General features: G+C 38.0%; 2 protein-coding genes across 2 annotated transcripts; one reads left to right on the forward strand and one right to left on the reverse strand.

Annotated features, from left to right (window-relative positions):
* Window positions 1–358: 358 nt before the first annotated feature.
* Window positions 359–5,651, forward strand: mief1 (mitochondrial elongation factor 1). The gene is made up of 4 exons (XM_058771030.1): window positions 359–505; window positions 997–1,177; window positions 1,926–2,188; window positions 3,068–5,651. Exons 1-4 carry the CDS (start codon window positions 359–361, stop codon window positions 3,884–3,886), a joined length of 1,410 nt encoding a protein of 469 aa, XP_058627013.1. The 3' UTR covers window positions 3,887–5,651.
* Window positions 5,652–6,574: 923 nt separating this feature from the next.
* napsa (napsin A aspartic peptidase) lies at window positions 6,575–14,867 on the reverse strand. Its single transcript, XM_058771035.1, has 9 exons — window positions 14,660–14,867; window positions 12,716–12,905; window positions 12,502–12,625; window positions 12,306–12,424; window positions 10,246–10,445; window positions 9,588–9,710; window positions 8,828–8,972; window positions 8,535–8,633; window positions 6,575–7,312 (listed from the first exon to the last, which is right to left on the reverse strand). Exons 1-9 carry the CDS (start codon window positions 14,725–14,727, stop codon window positions 7,151–7,153), a joined length of 1,230 nt encoding a protein of 409 aa, XP_058627018.1. The 5' UTR covers window positions 14,728–14,867; the 3' UTR covers window positions 6,575–7,150.
* Between the last annotated feature and the right edge of the window lie 1,073 nt (window positions 14,868–15,940).

Genomic DNA, 15,940 nt, shown 5'->3' on the forward strand with positions numbered 1-15,940 from the left:
AATAAATGTAATTTAATATATTTAACATTTTCCTAATCCAGCCATAAAATTCCATCAACTGTCTCAATCGTCTTTCTCTCAGGCCCAGGACATCTGGCAGTTCTTTATATCAAGCCCTGCCATACCCGTTTCTCTCTGTCTAAACTTTTTTTTATTTTAATTTTTTTTTACAATAACAACACAAGCTATTTGCCGACGTAACTGGAAAGTGACATGTGACATTGTGATTTACATGATGTCATCACTTAGTAAACAGCAGACAAGCTCTGCATATTGCACAACTTGTAGTTGATGAGAAAATCTATTTACTGTCTTTTTTCCCCACTTTCTTGCTTTGTCTCAGGGAGGTAAAAGATCAATGGCAGGAGTGAACGGGGACCGGAAGGGAAAGAAAGATGACAATGGGCTTGGCACAGCCATCGACTTTGTGCTCTCTAATGCAAAGCTGGTGCTGGGAGTCGGGGGAGCAGCCATGCTCGGGATCGCCACACTGGCGGTCAAAAGAGTGAGTACAGGGACAAGCTGTAATGCTCTTTGAACCTGTGGGTGTATTAAAGGGGTCATGTCATAAGGAATCACATTTTGAGAATTACTATAAAAACTTCCAGTCTTTCTGACCTTTTATTGAAACTGAGCAGCAGAAACGACTTGAGACCAGATAAAGTTTATTTTTAACAGTGTCTCTGATCATTTCAGTTTGACCTTAACTCTGAGCATCACAATTCAGTGTGGATTATTTTATGAATCTGTCGCAACTCGGCTTTGCAAAGAGTATGGAGAAATCAACTTTGTTTAATATCCTGTGCAAGAGACCTGCAGAAGTTCTGTAGCTTATTTCACATGTAATGAATGTTTTTTTTTTTATAGAGGAAATCTTGTAAGTGGTACCTCATGAGATGAAGAAAAAAGATCCCTTAAAAAGTCCATGCTTTGTTTCCTGCACTGTACATTTATTATTATTATTATTAGTGTATAATTGAGTTTGGTTTGTCTCAGATGTACGATAGAGCACTCAGTGCCCCATCCAGTCCCACTAAAGCCGACCCATCGGGACGAAGAAGCTGGGAGGAGCCGAGCTGGCTGGGGTCGTCACCACGGACACTGAACCGCGACATGAAACAGAACGTCAGCCGCTCTCTACAGACGCTCCCCACCTCCTCCAGCTCCTTCAAGCCAGGTAATGAATCTCTGGTGCCTTGCATACTTAACATCTTGTACTTTTATATGCAACAACCATGTAAAAACGTGCTTTTTTTTTTTTTTTTTACTTCCCGATGACCACAAATGTTATATGTTTTCGTTTGTTTCCATATTATTGAATTTCCTCTCTATAGATTTGAGGAGAGTTATTTATTTATTTATTTTTATCAATTTTTTTTATTTGTTTTCGTTCAAATTCTTCATTTATTTTTATTCCTGGGCCATCATGGACACGGTTTTTCCTAGTTTATCTTATCCTAATCTGTATCCTTATTGTTTCCCAGGCTTGTACATATTGGAGTGTCTGCTCTGCTTGCTCAGTGGGTATTTAAACCCTTCCTTAACTAATAAACTTTAGGTTTCTGTAGACCCTTCATTTGTTTTATGGACATTAGGCATATACATAATCATTTTGACTAGCTGGTGTCTGAATGACTAGTCGTTGTGAAGTAAGCATTGGAAATTTTCAGAATCATCCTCACTAATCATTTGTTTGTTGAATGACTAGTTCAGAATCCTGTGTCATCTATTCTCCAACAAAGCCCAAGACTAGTCTAAATCTGTGTCTGGAAGACTAAAGAGTGTGTTGCTTAGGCTGAGTGTTGTGATTTAAGTAGAATTGTTCTACCAGGTTTGACCTTTGGAAGGTATGAGAATGTTTAATTATGCAAAATTGATTGTCATTTAAGTATATTTTTATGTTTTCTTCTTCTGCTTTTGTTTAGATTCTTTACATCGTGTTATGGGCCGTGGTGGTGGCCGCCCTGGTAAGGCTGAACTCCAGAAGGCACGGATGCGCCTCTCGCTGCAGGAACACCTCTGGGCCTTCTTTCAAGAGCGAGTGGCGATCCCTTCAGAAGAGCAGGCCGTCGCTCGGCGTGCTGCATTGGATATCTGTGCCGAGCTCAGAGTCTTTCTCCATGCTAAACTACCTGATATGCCCCTACGAGAAATGTACCTGAGCGGAAGTCTATACGACGACCTTCAGGTGAGAACAAGTGTAATCGGTTCTGAGTGTTTAAACGATCACATGGTAAGCAAGAATATAGGGGAAACATGGCCTTTAATTGAAGTGCTTTTAATTAAGTTAAGCCTCTTCTGCACACCAAGGCTGCATTTATTTAATAAAAAATACATTAAAAACAGTAATATTGTGAAATATTTTTTTTTAAAAATTAATTTTTATTTAAAAAAAAACCTAAAGTCTCAATCATCAAGCCTTTTTGATTTTCTGAGCAATATGTTGTCATATTGCTCAAGCTCCGCCCATGAACACTGACGGACTGTCCTGTATTAGCATATTCCTGCCCTCAGCCAGTTGTACGCTGTCTGGTATTTTCTGTTCTCAAGCAGCTGTAGCGACAACAATGTCTCGTAAGCAATGCAGGTTTGTAGTTGGATGTAAAAGTCAACATAAGAGTCTTCATTTTCTCCAGACATCAGAGCAACTGAGGACGCAGTGGATTCATTTATATATGGTGGTAGCTCATTATCATTTAAAGGGTCATGCACCGAAACGGGTCGCTGTGACCAGCTGTTTTTGACTAGGTAAAAAGGGTGTTATTTTATACGGCCACTGAGGAATTGTATGTTGCAGACATTTCATCAAGACCCTGAAGTATCATACCAACTTGTGGAAAATGGGCATCCAATGTCCCCTTTAATATGTTTGTGGAATTTTATCAAAATTCTACAAAAAATAGAAAGTTAAATTTAGAAGGTTTATTTGAAATAGAAATCTTTTGTAACGTTTTAAATGTTTTTACTGTCACTTTTGATCAATTGAATGCATCCTTGCTGAATTTAATTTCAGTATTTTAAATGGAAGTGTAATTCATCCCTCAACCTTTATTTTTCACATTTTTAGGTGGTGACTGCTGACCACGCCCAGCTGATGGTACCCCTGATCCTTGAGAAGAATCTCTGGTCATCCGTTCCTGGTGAGGACACCATCATGAACCTTCCCGGCTTCTGGCTGGTTCGTCGGGAAAACCTTGAGTACTTCCCACGTGGAAGCAGCTACTGGGACCGTTGCATGGTGGGTGGCTACCTTTCCCCAAAGAGCGTCCTAGAAGTTTTCGAGAAGTTCGTCGCCGGCTCCATAAACTGGCCCGCCATCGGTAGCGTTTTAGATTACATCATCCGACCCGTGGTCCCGTCGGAAACGCTTACACTAGAAGTGCAGTACGAAACGGACCGTCGCCTTTATGTGGACTTCCTTCCACTGCTTGTTATGGAGGACGGCGTCTCGCTGATCGCCAAACCGCATCGATTGGCCGCCGAACGGCATGAGAACCTGTGGCGGCAGAGTTTTCGCGTGGCGGAAACGGCAAAGTTGCGTACACTCGATCAGGAAGACTCCGGGTGCCGCTGCGCGTGTCTTAAAGTCATTAAAGCCGTGTGTAAACTGAATCCAGCGCTGGCACGATTAAACGCAAGCCAGCTCACTAATGCAATCCTTCTCCTGAGCGAACAGGAGGGCGACTGGACTCAGGAAGCGCTCGCCAATCGTTTCATACAGCTGCTTCGTACACTAGTGGGACACCTAGAGGCTGGGAGGCTACCATGCATCTTCAATCTCAAAGTCAATCTGTTCTGTGAGCTAACACCACAGGAAATAGATGAACTGGGATACACACTATACTGTGCATTGTCTGACCCAGAGAGCCTTTTGAGAACTGTTTAGCAAACATGCATGCACATAGGCTACCGCTTTTTGGTCCCCGCACAGAATTGAGTTGATACACAAACCAAAATAATGGCAATGTTTTCATACGTGTCTTGTTTTCAGATGATTCAGATGAAACAACCTCAGTTGTTTTTCACACATTCATATTTTTGTCAGTCATACCATCATAAGTTATTTTCAGGTTCTACAACCTCATCCATTGGTCATATTTAAATGGCCCATCTTATATCATTTCAGTGTTTTTTACTTTCCTAATGCACAGTGAAGGGTCATGACAATTATATATTTATCTAGTGAAGAATCAGTGATATTTCATTATAAATTCAAGCACCGTCATCTCTTATGTGTTTCTGTTGTTACCCAAAATGCAATGAGTTTCTATGATGGTAATTTGACATGTTACATTTGATCTGTGAAATTCATGATTTTATGTTTCCCAGTTATTTGTTAGGTGGAACATTTGTTCAGTATCTTCTCCAATTTTGTTCTTGGATTCATCAAAATACTTTCCTTTAGAAAAATATATATGACACAGGGAGCCGTTTTAGATTAATCAGATGGCAGGGTCTCTAAATTATCTTTCGGTTACTACATTTCCAGTGATTTTTTTCATAAAGGCTTGCAACTCTGATGCTGAAGGAGTGATTGTATAATTGAATTATTTTTAGTAAACCAGCTTTCTGAAATATTAAATTATCTGAAGGCAAATGAAATTAAAACTAAATTAAAGCCTAAAATAACTTCATAATTTTCAGAGGATTTCTGTCCATTATTCAAAATCAGTTGCAAAGTGATGATAAAGTTTGAGAAAAAGATCATGTTTATTTGATCATGTGTTTCTCCCCCCATATTTCCATCTTTCTTGTCAGTTTGTACCATTAAAATATGCAAATGACCTATTTTACCTAATTGCTTATTTTCAGATACATTCTCTAAAATGATCCTTTAAAAGTCCCTCATAGAAATGTTGAATGGATGTGATGTTATTTAAATGGTCGACACGGGTTATTACCACACTGCTGAAACTAGATGAAGATAATTACCTGAATTAATAATCAAAACATCTTTAGAATGGCTAAACAAAGAGCTGATGTGATTTTTATTGTATTGCAGCTGCCTAATAAACCAAGGAAATCCATGCAGACCTCCTTAAAGCTATAGAATCATTTAAAAACACTTAAAAAATTTTGAGGCTGGGGGTTATAAGGAAGGTGAACTGAAATGTATTGGGTGCATCTATGCACAAATGATGTACAAAAGCCTAAAAAACAGACTTCATAGAGACATTTTAGTATTTTTGTATTGATTGTACAGATGTAACCAAACACCAGTGTGAAACTATTTATGTATATCTTATGATCATTCTTTGTGCTTGGAGAGTGACGTTTGTTAGAACAAAATATACAATAGGCTATGTCTCCGATATGAAATGCCAAAACTCGCAGGAGATCTTGTGTTTTATGTATTGAAGCATTTATTTTGCTTGCGTAACCAGAACACCTGTGTCTACCTGTGTGATGTAGCAGAAACACATTTACCTAGCGAATGATATGAAAGGGCAGCACCGAATCCAAAAGTAGATCTGCTAGTGGAGTTCAGCTTGGCCTAGTACTTTGCATGTGATGCTTGTGTAGTTTCTTCATTTCCTGGTGATTTGTATTTTTATTAAACAGCAATTTGTATCATTTGTTCTGTGCCTCGGGTGTCTGTGTTGCAATACAGAGTAAAGGATGAAAATAAAGTCGAATGGGCTGAAACTGTATTACAACATTATTGTGAATTATTTGTAGAAGTCCAGTAGCTGACAGACCAATGTTTTTTAAAGAAATTGATACTTTTATCCAGCGAGCCTGAATTAAATTGATCAAAAGTAACTGTAAATACTTTTGTCACAAAAGATTTTTATATCAAGTAAATGCTGTTTGTATACTTATATATCAGTTTCTACAAAAATAGTTTGCAGCACAACATTGATAAGAAATGTTTCTTGAGCAGTAATGCTCAAGTAATGATGCCGAAAATTCAACTTTGCATCACAAAAATCAATTACACTTTAAAATAATTACAATAGAAAACGGCTATTTTAGTAATAATGTTTCACAAAATTACTGCTTTTACTGTATTTTTTAGCAAGTAATTGAAGTTGCAGCATTGAACAGAAGAGACTTTCAAAACCATTGAAAAATCTAACCAACCACAAACTTTTAAACTAGTTGAATTAGCATTACTTTGAAATTAGATCTGTGCTGAAGGCAAATCAAATTAATTTCAGTGGTATGACAACTTCAGCCAAAGGTAAATATTGATATGTTAAATGTAATGTGCTAAACTGACTCTAGATGTCATGTGATGGACATTTTGAATCATTACAGGAAACAAAAGATGACTAACACTGTCACAGTATGTAGGAACTAACCAATGTCTTGTTTCTGTAGGGCTACAGATGCAGTCAACCAATCAACTCAACCTTAGAGTTAACTGCTTACAAATTGAAGTATAAAAACTGAATTTAAAAAGAAGAGCTATTTGATGAAACTTCCAAAAATAATGAACTAGAAAACATCCCTGCTTGTACTGGTTTCCCCCACATGGGATACCACAAATAACAAAAAAGCAAAAGTGGAAAACCACCATCAGTTGAGCAGTTTAGACAAGAAAAGTTTTCAAAGTAAATTCAACTATAGATAGAGTGCAAACCAAACAAACAAAACTTTATTTAACTTCAAGCTTGGAAGAATTTTGAGTTAAACGATTAGACAAAGAAACCATGTAGTCTTGATCAGCTTTAACAGAAATACAATTCATTTCAGTGTGATAAATTGAGTATGATACACCAACATTATCAAAATGGTTACACACACACATACAAAAAAATTCCAACAGAAGAGAACCACAAATCCAAAGTACTATTCATCTACCAGCAATTTATTATCTTCTACAAAAATAATTAATAGCTCAATTATAAACTAAAATTGCATAGTTTTTTTTATTAATCTAATGAAACAGTGCAAAATAAAAAAAACAAGCATGGCTTCAAGGGGAAGTACAGAGAATCCCTAGCTCAACAAGTTTGTCTCATTTCTTCTTTTTCAGTTTTGCTTCGAGTTTAATACTTGGAAAAACATGTACTGTCACTCAGCATTTTGGTGATTTTCTTAGGTTGCATATTTCAAATTGCAAAAGATTTAACCAGTGGTTTCTGTATTGCTAATGGCCCATAAGGTCCAGTACAATACTGTGATTTTTTTCCCCCCACTCTTTTCATTTAGCAGGAGCAAAGCCCACGCGGTCTGCCTCCCTGTCAAACACAGTGTAGTAGCGGCCAATGAACACATCTCCCAGAATCCACAGCGGCCCGGCGGGGGGTGGGATATCCATTGCCATGAAGCCAGACAGACAGACACTCACACCCATGTGAGTCACCTGAGAAAAAGATAGAAGGGAGTTAAGATTGATTTAAAGTGTTCAATTAATCAATTCTGCATTCAAGCAGTTTTAAATCAACGTCCTGAGATTCGATTCGACTCCGAACTTAAAATAAATCAAATCCAAATTTCTGTTGCTTTTAAGTTGTTCTTTTTTTCAGTGTACAGTAAAAAGAAAATCATCCCATGCAAATGCAGTTTGGTCCTCGATGTAAGGAATAGTTCAACCAAACATGAAGATTTGCTGAATGTTTACTCACACTCAGGCCAACCAAGACGAGTTTGTTTCTGCATCAGAACAGATTTGGAGGAATGTATCATTACATCTCTTGCTCACCAATGGATCCTCTGCAGTGAATGGGTGCCGTCAGAATGAGAGTTCAAACAGCTGATAAAACATCACAATAATACACACCCCTTCAGTCCATCAGTTAACATCTTGTGAAGTGAAAAGCTGCATGTTTAAAGTTAATGTTGGATTAGTTTCTGTTAAACATGCAGTTTTTCACTTCACAAGACATTAACTGATGGACTGGAGTTACTGGTGAATTATTATGATGCTTTTATCAGCTGTTTGGATTCTCATTCTGACGTAGGGTGACCATACGGGCCATTTTTACGGGACGAATCCTTGCCAGGACTGCTATCTTGCCTAAAATATCCAGGTTTTGGCTGTTTGCACTGTGCAGGTCGATCGTTGTGTGACATCATGAGAGCTAGAGAGCAGAGCAGAAGGCTCCTTATGCTTTGGAAATCGCTCTTGCGCCTACTTTGTCTTTTTTGATCGGTGCGCAACAATGCTTCAAGTCAAATGAACGAACAAACACGTGCACATACAAATTTGCATCGGTTTGATCGTTCTCTGTAGATCTCACCTTCTCACGCGCAGCCCTACGATTGGTCGATTATGTAAAATACCTGCATGTTATTGGTCAAACTGCTTTGGATGTTTTAGGCAATATTAAAATCCTGGCCAGGACGTGTCCTGTATTCTTTCAAAAAGATGACTTCATGTACACAAAAAAAAAGCATCTTTTAGCCACCAACTTAATTTTTTCACTTCAAGAAATCAGGTAATTTATTCCATGAAATTGCACTTCTATATAAAAAAGGACTTTGTATGTTCAACATAACATTCTATGTTCCTCAGTAATGTCCCTTTCCAACCTCTGCAGTGTAAGAGGAAAACCACACCAGTTTCTGTAAAGAGGGACACACACCTTCAGAACATAGTCCTCTCCAGTTAAGTTGAACATCTTCCCTCCCAGGCTCAAGGAAACAACAGGAAGTGATGGAATCTTCTTACAGTCAATCCAGTACTACAAAAGAGGAAATGTTCACTTTACAACTTCCTCAATTTATGCTGGAAATAATCAGTGATGAAATTACCAGCAAATTACAAAGGAAAATAAGTGACAAATTTATAAATAAAAGAATATATAACCATTATAAATGATTTATTTATTGTACTGTATATGTTCTGAAGATATATTTTAGCAGGAATGCTCCTCACCTCTCCCATCAGCAGTGGTATGGCTCCGATGGCTTTCTGCAGCGCCCGCACCTCTTGAACCGGCCCCGTGATCATTGATGTTCCTGTGTCAACAATTGCCTGGCATCCATTTTTGCAGAGGGTAAGAGTGCCACCCACCTGAACCCTGTTGGAACACGACCAATATAAGCAATAAGTCATCATGACAAACTAGATTTGTCCCAGTTTGCAACCATCATAAACACTGCAGCAAAAACAACATGTGACCCTGGACCACAAAACCAGTCTCAAGTCGCTGGGGTATATTTGTAGCAATAACCAAAAATACATTGTATGGGTCAAAATTATAAATTTTTTTTATGCCAAAAATCATTAGGATATTAAGTAAAGATCATGTTCCATGAAGATATTTTGTAAATTTCTTACTGTAAATGTATACAAACTTAATTTTTGATTACTAATATGCATAGCTAAGAACTTCATTTGGACAACTTTAAAGGCGATTTTCTCAATATTTTAATTTTTTTGCACCCTCAGATTCCAGATTTTCAAATAGTTGTATCTCGGCCAAATATTATCCTATCCTAACAAATCCATGCATCATCTGAAAGCTGAATAAATAAGCTTTCCATTGATGTATACATCTCAATTTCGAAAAATTTACACTTAAGACTGGTTTTGTGGTCCAGGGTCACACATTCTAGTAAACCAGTATTAATCTGACTAAAAACCACAGCCCTGGTTGTGAAACATGGCTTAAATGGTAATGGTGATCACATACTCATCCATCTTTATCTGCCAGTAGGCTTTTCGTGTGACATTGACGTAATGCAGATCACCGTCAAAATACTGCTGGTCAAAACCTCCCAGCATCAGCTCACCTCCAACTTCACCTGCGGGGTCCCTACACATACACACAACATTTATTAACAAGAGTCAGCATGGGTATTAAGCCACTGCAATGACAGTCCCTGCAACATAAGTGATTTTAAATGTTGCGCATCCTGGTCCCCAAAAAGTAGGCAAAGCCTGACCCGCATTCACATGTTTTAGTCATGAATCACTCAGTTAGTAAAAGAGGCTTTTATACAGACAGAACAATTGACTATAGTGTGATAAGTTGGCCGTAACATGCACATGCGCTTTGAAAAGCAAGAAAGGAGCGGCACTGCTATGCAAGCAGTAATAGGAGTCATGCGTTACCGTTTAACAAAAGAATAAATACAATTCTTTCATGCTGAAGGTCACACTATCAGTCTACATTTGTAGCCACATTCTTCACCATTACAAAACCGAAATGGAGAAGAAAATAGAGGAACCTCAGATAAGGGAAAACAATGTTGTCCTTTCCAAACTCTCCCATGTCAATATTAAATGTCCAACAACTGGCTAAACAGTTTGAAAAACCAGGCAAATGAACCTTGAACAGAGAGGCTTACCGGTTGATATAAAAAGAGAAGATATTCTGAGGCAGGATTTTGGCAGCCATGGCTGTGTCAAACACCGGCGTAACCCCATCTACAGAAATGGCAGGGTATGCCATGCCCAGGACGCCATCAAAACGTGCCACCGCAAACACAATCCCAGGCTGTTTAACCGCCTCAGCAAACTGCTGGTTTGGCACCTTCAGCCCTGCCAACTACAGACAGAAACAAATGTGTGAGTTTTTGGGCATGTTGATGCCTCAAACAGTGTGCTTATGGTTAACCAAAACTATACTTTCTAAATAGTTAGATGGTTAAAACTGGGCATCATACACTAAATGCCAGAGGATCACACTACCAAACTTGTGATCCGAACAAATTCATGCATAACATGCTTCAAAAGCTGCTTGACAAATTTAAACTATGTATTCTCAAATCAGCTTAAAACAAAACAAAACATGCTTAATATGGGTCTTAACTGGGTGGAGTCACAATCTACTTGTAAAAATAAATCACTCAGAGTCTTTGCCCATCATACACTACATGATTTCTTTGTGAAATCTGTCAACTCTGACTGCCAGAAATCATCCAGAATGGCTCTGAACTTTAGCAACTATCGTCAACTCCACCTTGATTTTAAATCAGGGCAAAAATCTAGAAAGAAAAGTTGCGCAGTATATTCCTGCATTAAATTAAAGTACTATGATGGAAATATTTTATGTAATGGCCTCAGAAAGAGTCAAAAGGGCATGTTCAACATAGGTTCAGAAAAGTGCAGACTAAGGATGCAATGACTAAAGAATCTATACTTACCCAAAAAGTGCTCAACTAACAGTCATATGACAAAAACAATCATCAGATCAGTACAACCAATCACCAGTGAAGAAGACTTGAGTGACACTGATATTTACTCAACTACAAGGCATGAATGTACATGTATCCTTCTGTTTTGGGAGTCTCTCTTGGTTGTTGTGACCAGTGAGCTCCCGGCCGTGAATAAACTTTCATTCCTGCAAAGAGCAACTTGGGAGTGGTGTCTGGTGCTGCGCAGGAATAGAATTCTATTGAGGAATAGAAGTACTAAAGATTCTAGACTATAGAGCCGTCCTCGGGCTGAGGTAACAGCGTACAGCTGAGAAGGCCGGTGAGAGTGTATAGATGCTAAAGACCTGTGTGTTCATGTGTGATTGAGGTAGTGATAGTAGCTTCTTGACGGGACGCTGTCACCATACTTCAGGAAAGTATTGAATTATATTGTAAGTATTTGAGGAATTCAGGGAATTAGCCCGAGATACTGTAGTTATTATATTAACAACTGTAGTTGTTTGAGTTGTCTGTGGTGAAGTCAGATTAGCATTGGGAATTTCCACGACAGTACTTAAATTACTAAAACTGAAAAAAAAAAAAAGCTGTTTTACAAATTTTAAATCAAATTCGCAATATTACAAAATGTAATAAGACAAATGCACATACTATAATTACTACAAACTGAAAATATCAAATTAAAAGCCAATTAAAAAATTTATAAATAATATTATATAAATAATACAAAAATAGCACTAGCCACAGCAACATTATTGGTTTCTTTTTAAACAATGTTGATCTATTTTTCACACATATCTATTGGATTTCTTTAGAGGCCCGTGATATAGTATAAGTAAGGGATAATCAACAGCTAGCTGTGCATTAAACGATTTGAATGCACATCGTGGAGGCGAAGAACCACCCAACGCGCAGCGGATGCCATGGTCATTTCCCAGCATTCACATATTAAAGATGTTAATAATATTTGGGCTGCAATATTTGACCGGAACGATAAAATTTTTTATTTTCGTCTGTATTACTATTCAACTGTAACTGTATGTTACTATGGTTACAAATGTTTATAGGAAGCGCATTAATATAGAACATGATTAAACTGACCTGGAACTACCTGTGCAGTTTAACGAATTTAATCAACACCTGCCAGCCAATCAGAATCGAGTATTCAGACAGACCATGGCATAAAGTAACTTTTATGATGATTTTCTTATTATTTAGTGAACTCATGATCAGTTCCTGTAGTCTTTACTCACAGTGACTGTATCCTGACTGATGAAGCCAGAGAGACTCCCTCTGCCATACTGGATCGAGAACTCGGTGCCATTCTGAACATACGTGCTTGACTTCTTAGAGTTGTAGCGATGGTGCAACCCTGAGAGACGGCCAGAGTAAGAAATTTAGTAAAGAAAAACAATGCATATCAAAACAATGACCTAAAGCATCCCTCACAGCATGCAATGTCCAGGTAGGAGCAATGGATAGATGGAACCCAGAGGTTGGATGATCCGGTGTCAAACAGCACAGTGAAGTCCTGAGGAGGGGTGCCAATACTGATCACTCCAAAATACTGAGCCTGGGATGGGAGAAAGGACAGTCGGACTTATTATACTCCTCATTGCAAGGACCAAATGCATAATCAGTGACTGATGCCACATTATCTTACATCCATGAAGTTGGTGAGTTTCTCAATAGGTGGTGGCAGTTTTGTCGGTGATGGTGAATGTGTTGTTGTGGGAGACAATGAAAATTTGACTTTGGAGGTTTTCTCTCTGGCCATGGATTTGATCTCGTCAATAGTCCTCCCATTCTCTGCCAGCATGCGGCGCACAGTGCGCATCTTATGCAGAGGAATCCTAGAGATACAACAGTGATAAAGCAATAAAACACCTGCGTCGAGTAGTGCATCACATCTAGAAAACTGTGGCCATCACAAAACGACGACAATGTTCAAACAAGGCATTTAATTAATAATCTGAACTAGATTTTTAGGTTTTCCGAAGAAAACGTGAATGGTGCTTGCGCGTGCCATCATTAAGTGGACATTGCTATAGTTTAACATGTTTTTTTTTTCTGTACAATCATTTGTTTAGATTGCAGCACTAATACATAGTTATTTTGCCCAGGCTTGTTGTGTTTTTTAATACATCCCCGCCCCTAATTGTTACGTATGAACAAAGCAAACTGTGATTGGTCGCTTTAGAGTGGACGGTTCTTGACCTGTCACCTGCAGTAATCGACCGTAGTGATGGGAAGTTTGGATCATTTTACTGACTCGGACCTTTGAGTCTCGTTCAGCAAAATGAACGAATCTTTTTTCGAGTCATTTCGTTCATTTTAGCAAAATATAATTAAAATGGTCAAAAAGGACACAATGACATAAAGTGAAAGCAAATAACATTTTGAATATGAATGATTAATGTTAGTTTAAAATATTAAGGTTATGATCTGGCGCTGTGGCTTTAGTATATTTTAACGTTCTTGTATTTTTTTTATTTAAATTGTTTTAATTCATTTTGGAATAGTTATCCTCTTTGCTAAAGCTTTTTCTGGCACAAAAATAAACAATAAAAAACAATTCAAGGGAGTGTACACAGTGTTAATGTCTAAAGTGTCATATGTTACAAAAGTATAGTAAGTAACACTATAGTCTAATCTAAAGGGTTAACTCAAAAGACATAAATACAACAAGGTATTGTATTTTATGAAGATAGATTTATTACTACATTCAGTATTATGGATAAGAACCATCATGACAGAAATTAAAGCAGTAATTCGAGACCAGAAATGCATCACATAACTGTACAAGTAAATAATAATAATAATAGGCTAATAATAATAATAATAAGACTATGCACCCGTTTGTAAGGAAGGTTGTAAATTAACTAATTTCTCTGCCCAAAACTGTCACGTCACGTGACAAAAGACTCGAAACAGGTGCAGAACCTATAGGATGTTGCGCATGCGCGACTGAACGAATCACTCCCTGAGACGACTCGTTCTTCCCGAGTCACATTAAAGATTCGTTTAAAATGAACGAATCGTTCAAGAACGACCCATCACTAATCGACCGCAAGTCCACAAATTTGTAGACGGTGACTGTGAGCGGTTAACTTGTATCATTGCGAGGCGGAAACATATAATAACCGTGCTAACCAATTCACAAAGTGAACGGTTTCATTAAAAAGATACCACTCGTCCACGAACGCTGACTTTATAAGCAACGAAACTGTCAAAACTGTATACGAGTGTCTGCGTTTCGCCTCTCTCGTTTTCATTGATGCAGGAAAGTCGCAAAGTCGCACCTCAACCACAGCAGTTCACACATGTAACTGGTTACTAACTGAACTTGGTCATGCGAGTTCAACTTCCTGATCCAAAACATCAGTTGATGCTGTATCAAACTTTTACACAAAACGTCTGAAGCAGCACTGTTTATTGCAGCTTCATTCATATTATGAAATGTAATGCTTCGGATTGTTGTTTGATTAAAATTAATGTGCATGATAAGTTTTTAATAAGCAAAATGTTTCATGATTAAATATGTTCGCATAAAACACACAAAACACGCTTACATCGATAATAAGAGAATTGATGCAATTAGGCCTACCTGATTATTGCTTGGCTGTCCGCAATTAACAGCCAAATTAAAAACGTGAACAAGTGAAAGCGATTCATTCTCTGGTCTTTAAAAGAAATAAATTGGATTTACATCTGATATGAAACAAAGCAGAAGCTATTCTGATGTGTAACTTACACCGCCGTCTCTTGTGCGCAATTTATATACAAAAGTAGCTTTCGGAAAGTTTCGGACAAGCTCGGGGGTTTCCGTTCTCCTTAAATCTGATTGGCTAGCAGCACTGATGTACCGCTACGATTGGTTAGAGAACATATCAATCAAGTTGAATTTCACGCCCCCGCTTCCTGACTGTTTAAAGGTGGTGTTACTGGTTTGTTGTGTTTGTGTTTTTGAGAATTTTACATTTGCATAGTTGAAACGCACCACGGCTTCCAAATGAACACAGAAAGTTAACTACAACCAACAATAAACAAATAGCTATCCTTCCTCTTTTGAACCGTTTGAAATGGTTGGGGAAATAAATTGCAATACGCAAAATAGGAAGTGGAGTAGGGCCTAACCAACAAAACCTAAACTTCTCTAAGCATGCAGATATCTGGTTTTTCTCACTTAGGTGTACAAACGATACTTTTGACGTCAGATTATAAACATCTGCATTTTGCTTTTGTTTTAAAATCTGTCCTTAGGCTTGACTTGTTAGCATTGAAATTATGTCCCCTGCTGGTAGATTCCAAAACTGCACCCGGATAACCAGCATCTGTCTCCTGACCGTCATTCAAAAATAGCCATGTATTCTAATGGAATAACAAATGTAAGCAACTTGGTAAAAGTGATGGATGTGTATGAATGCTGTCGTGAAAATGGTTTAAAACAACTGTACTGTAAAAATTATATTTTTAAAGGTTTTGGAATCAGATTTTTTTCACCATGGCTGTATCTTGAAGGTTGTAGGAGTGCCAAGGGGGTCCAGGTAAAGGACGGGGTAGAGGTCTGTTACCCGACCCGACTGGTCCTGAAAAATTCACGGGTCGTCCCAGTCTAGCCCTTCAGTCGACACGTGTTTGGCTATAGGTTTAAAGCAAGGAAAGGTACACTCTTAGATGAACAAGGCAACACAATGGCTGGCACTTGCAGATTTTGAAAAAAAAAACAAGTTCTTTATGACCCACGGGATTGCATGTAATAAAGATTTAAACACAAAAGAAAAGGCACTTGAGTCATGTGTTTCTGTTAAGTTTTAATTTAAAATGTTTGTGATAGGGGAGACCAGGGACAGTTGTAGCGTTTTTTTACATTTTCCTTCGTAACTCA

This window comes from Onychostoma macrolepis, chromosome 03 (assembly GCF_012432095.1).
Source record: "Onychostoma macrolepis isolate SWU-2019 chromosome 03, ASM1243209v1, whole genome shotgun sequence".
NCBI classification, from domain to species: domain Eukaryota; kingdom Metazoa; phylum Chordata; class Actinopteri; order Cypriniformes; family Cyprinidae; genus Onychostoma; species Onychostoma macrolepis.

Excerpts from the sequence above, each read along its gene's own strand:
- mief1 (XM_058771030.1), top strand. The coding sequence starts at position 359 with ATGGCAGGAGTGAACGGGGACCGGAAGGGAAAGAAAGATGACAATGGG. Across the intron at positions 506-996 it reads CCACACTGGCGGTCAAAAGA|ATGTACGATAGAGCACTCAG; the intron begins GTGAGTACAGGG and ends GGTTTGTCTCAG. Across the intron at positions 2,189-3,067 it reads GTCTATACGACGACCTTCAG|GTGGTGACTGCTGACCACGC; the intron begins GTGAGAACAAGT and ends TCACATTTTTAG.
- napsa (XM_058771035.1), bottom strand. The coding sequence starts at position 14,727 with ATGAATCGCTTTCACTTGTTCACGTTTTTAATTTGGCTGTTAATTGCG. Across the intron at positions 9,711-10,245 it reads TTCTCTTTTTATATCAACCG|GGACCCCGCAGGTGAAGTTG; the intron begins GTAAGCCTCTCT and ends GTGTATGTGTAG. Across the intron at positions 8,973-9,587 it reads TGGCAGATAAAGATGGATGA|GGTTCAGGTGGGTGGCACTC; the intron begins GTATGTGATCAC and ends GTGTTCCAACAG.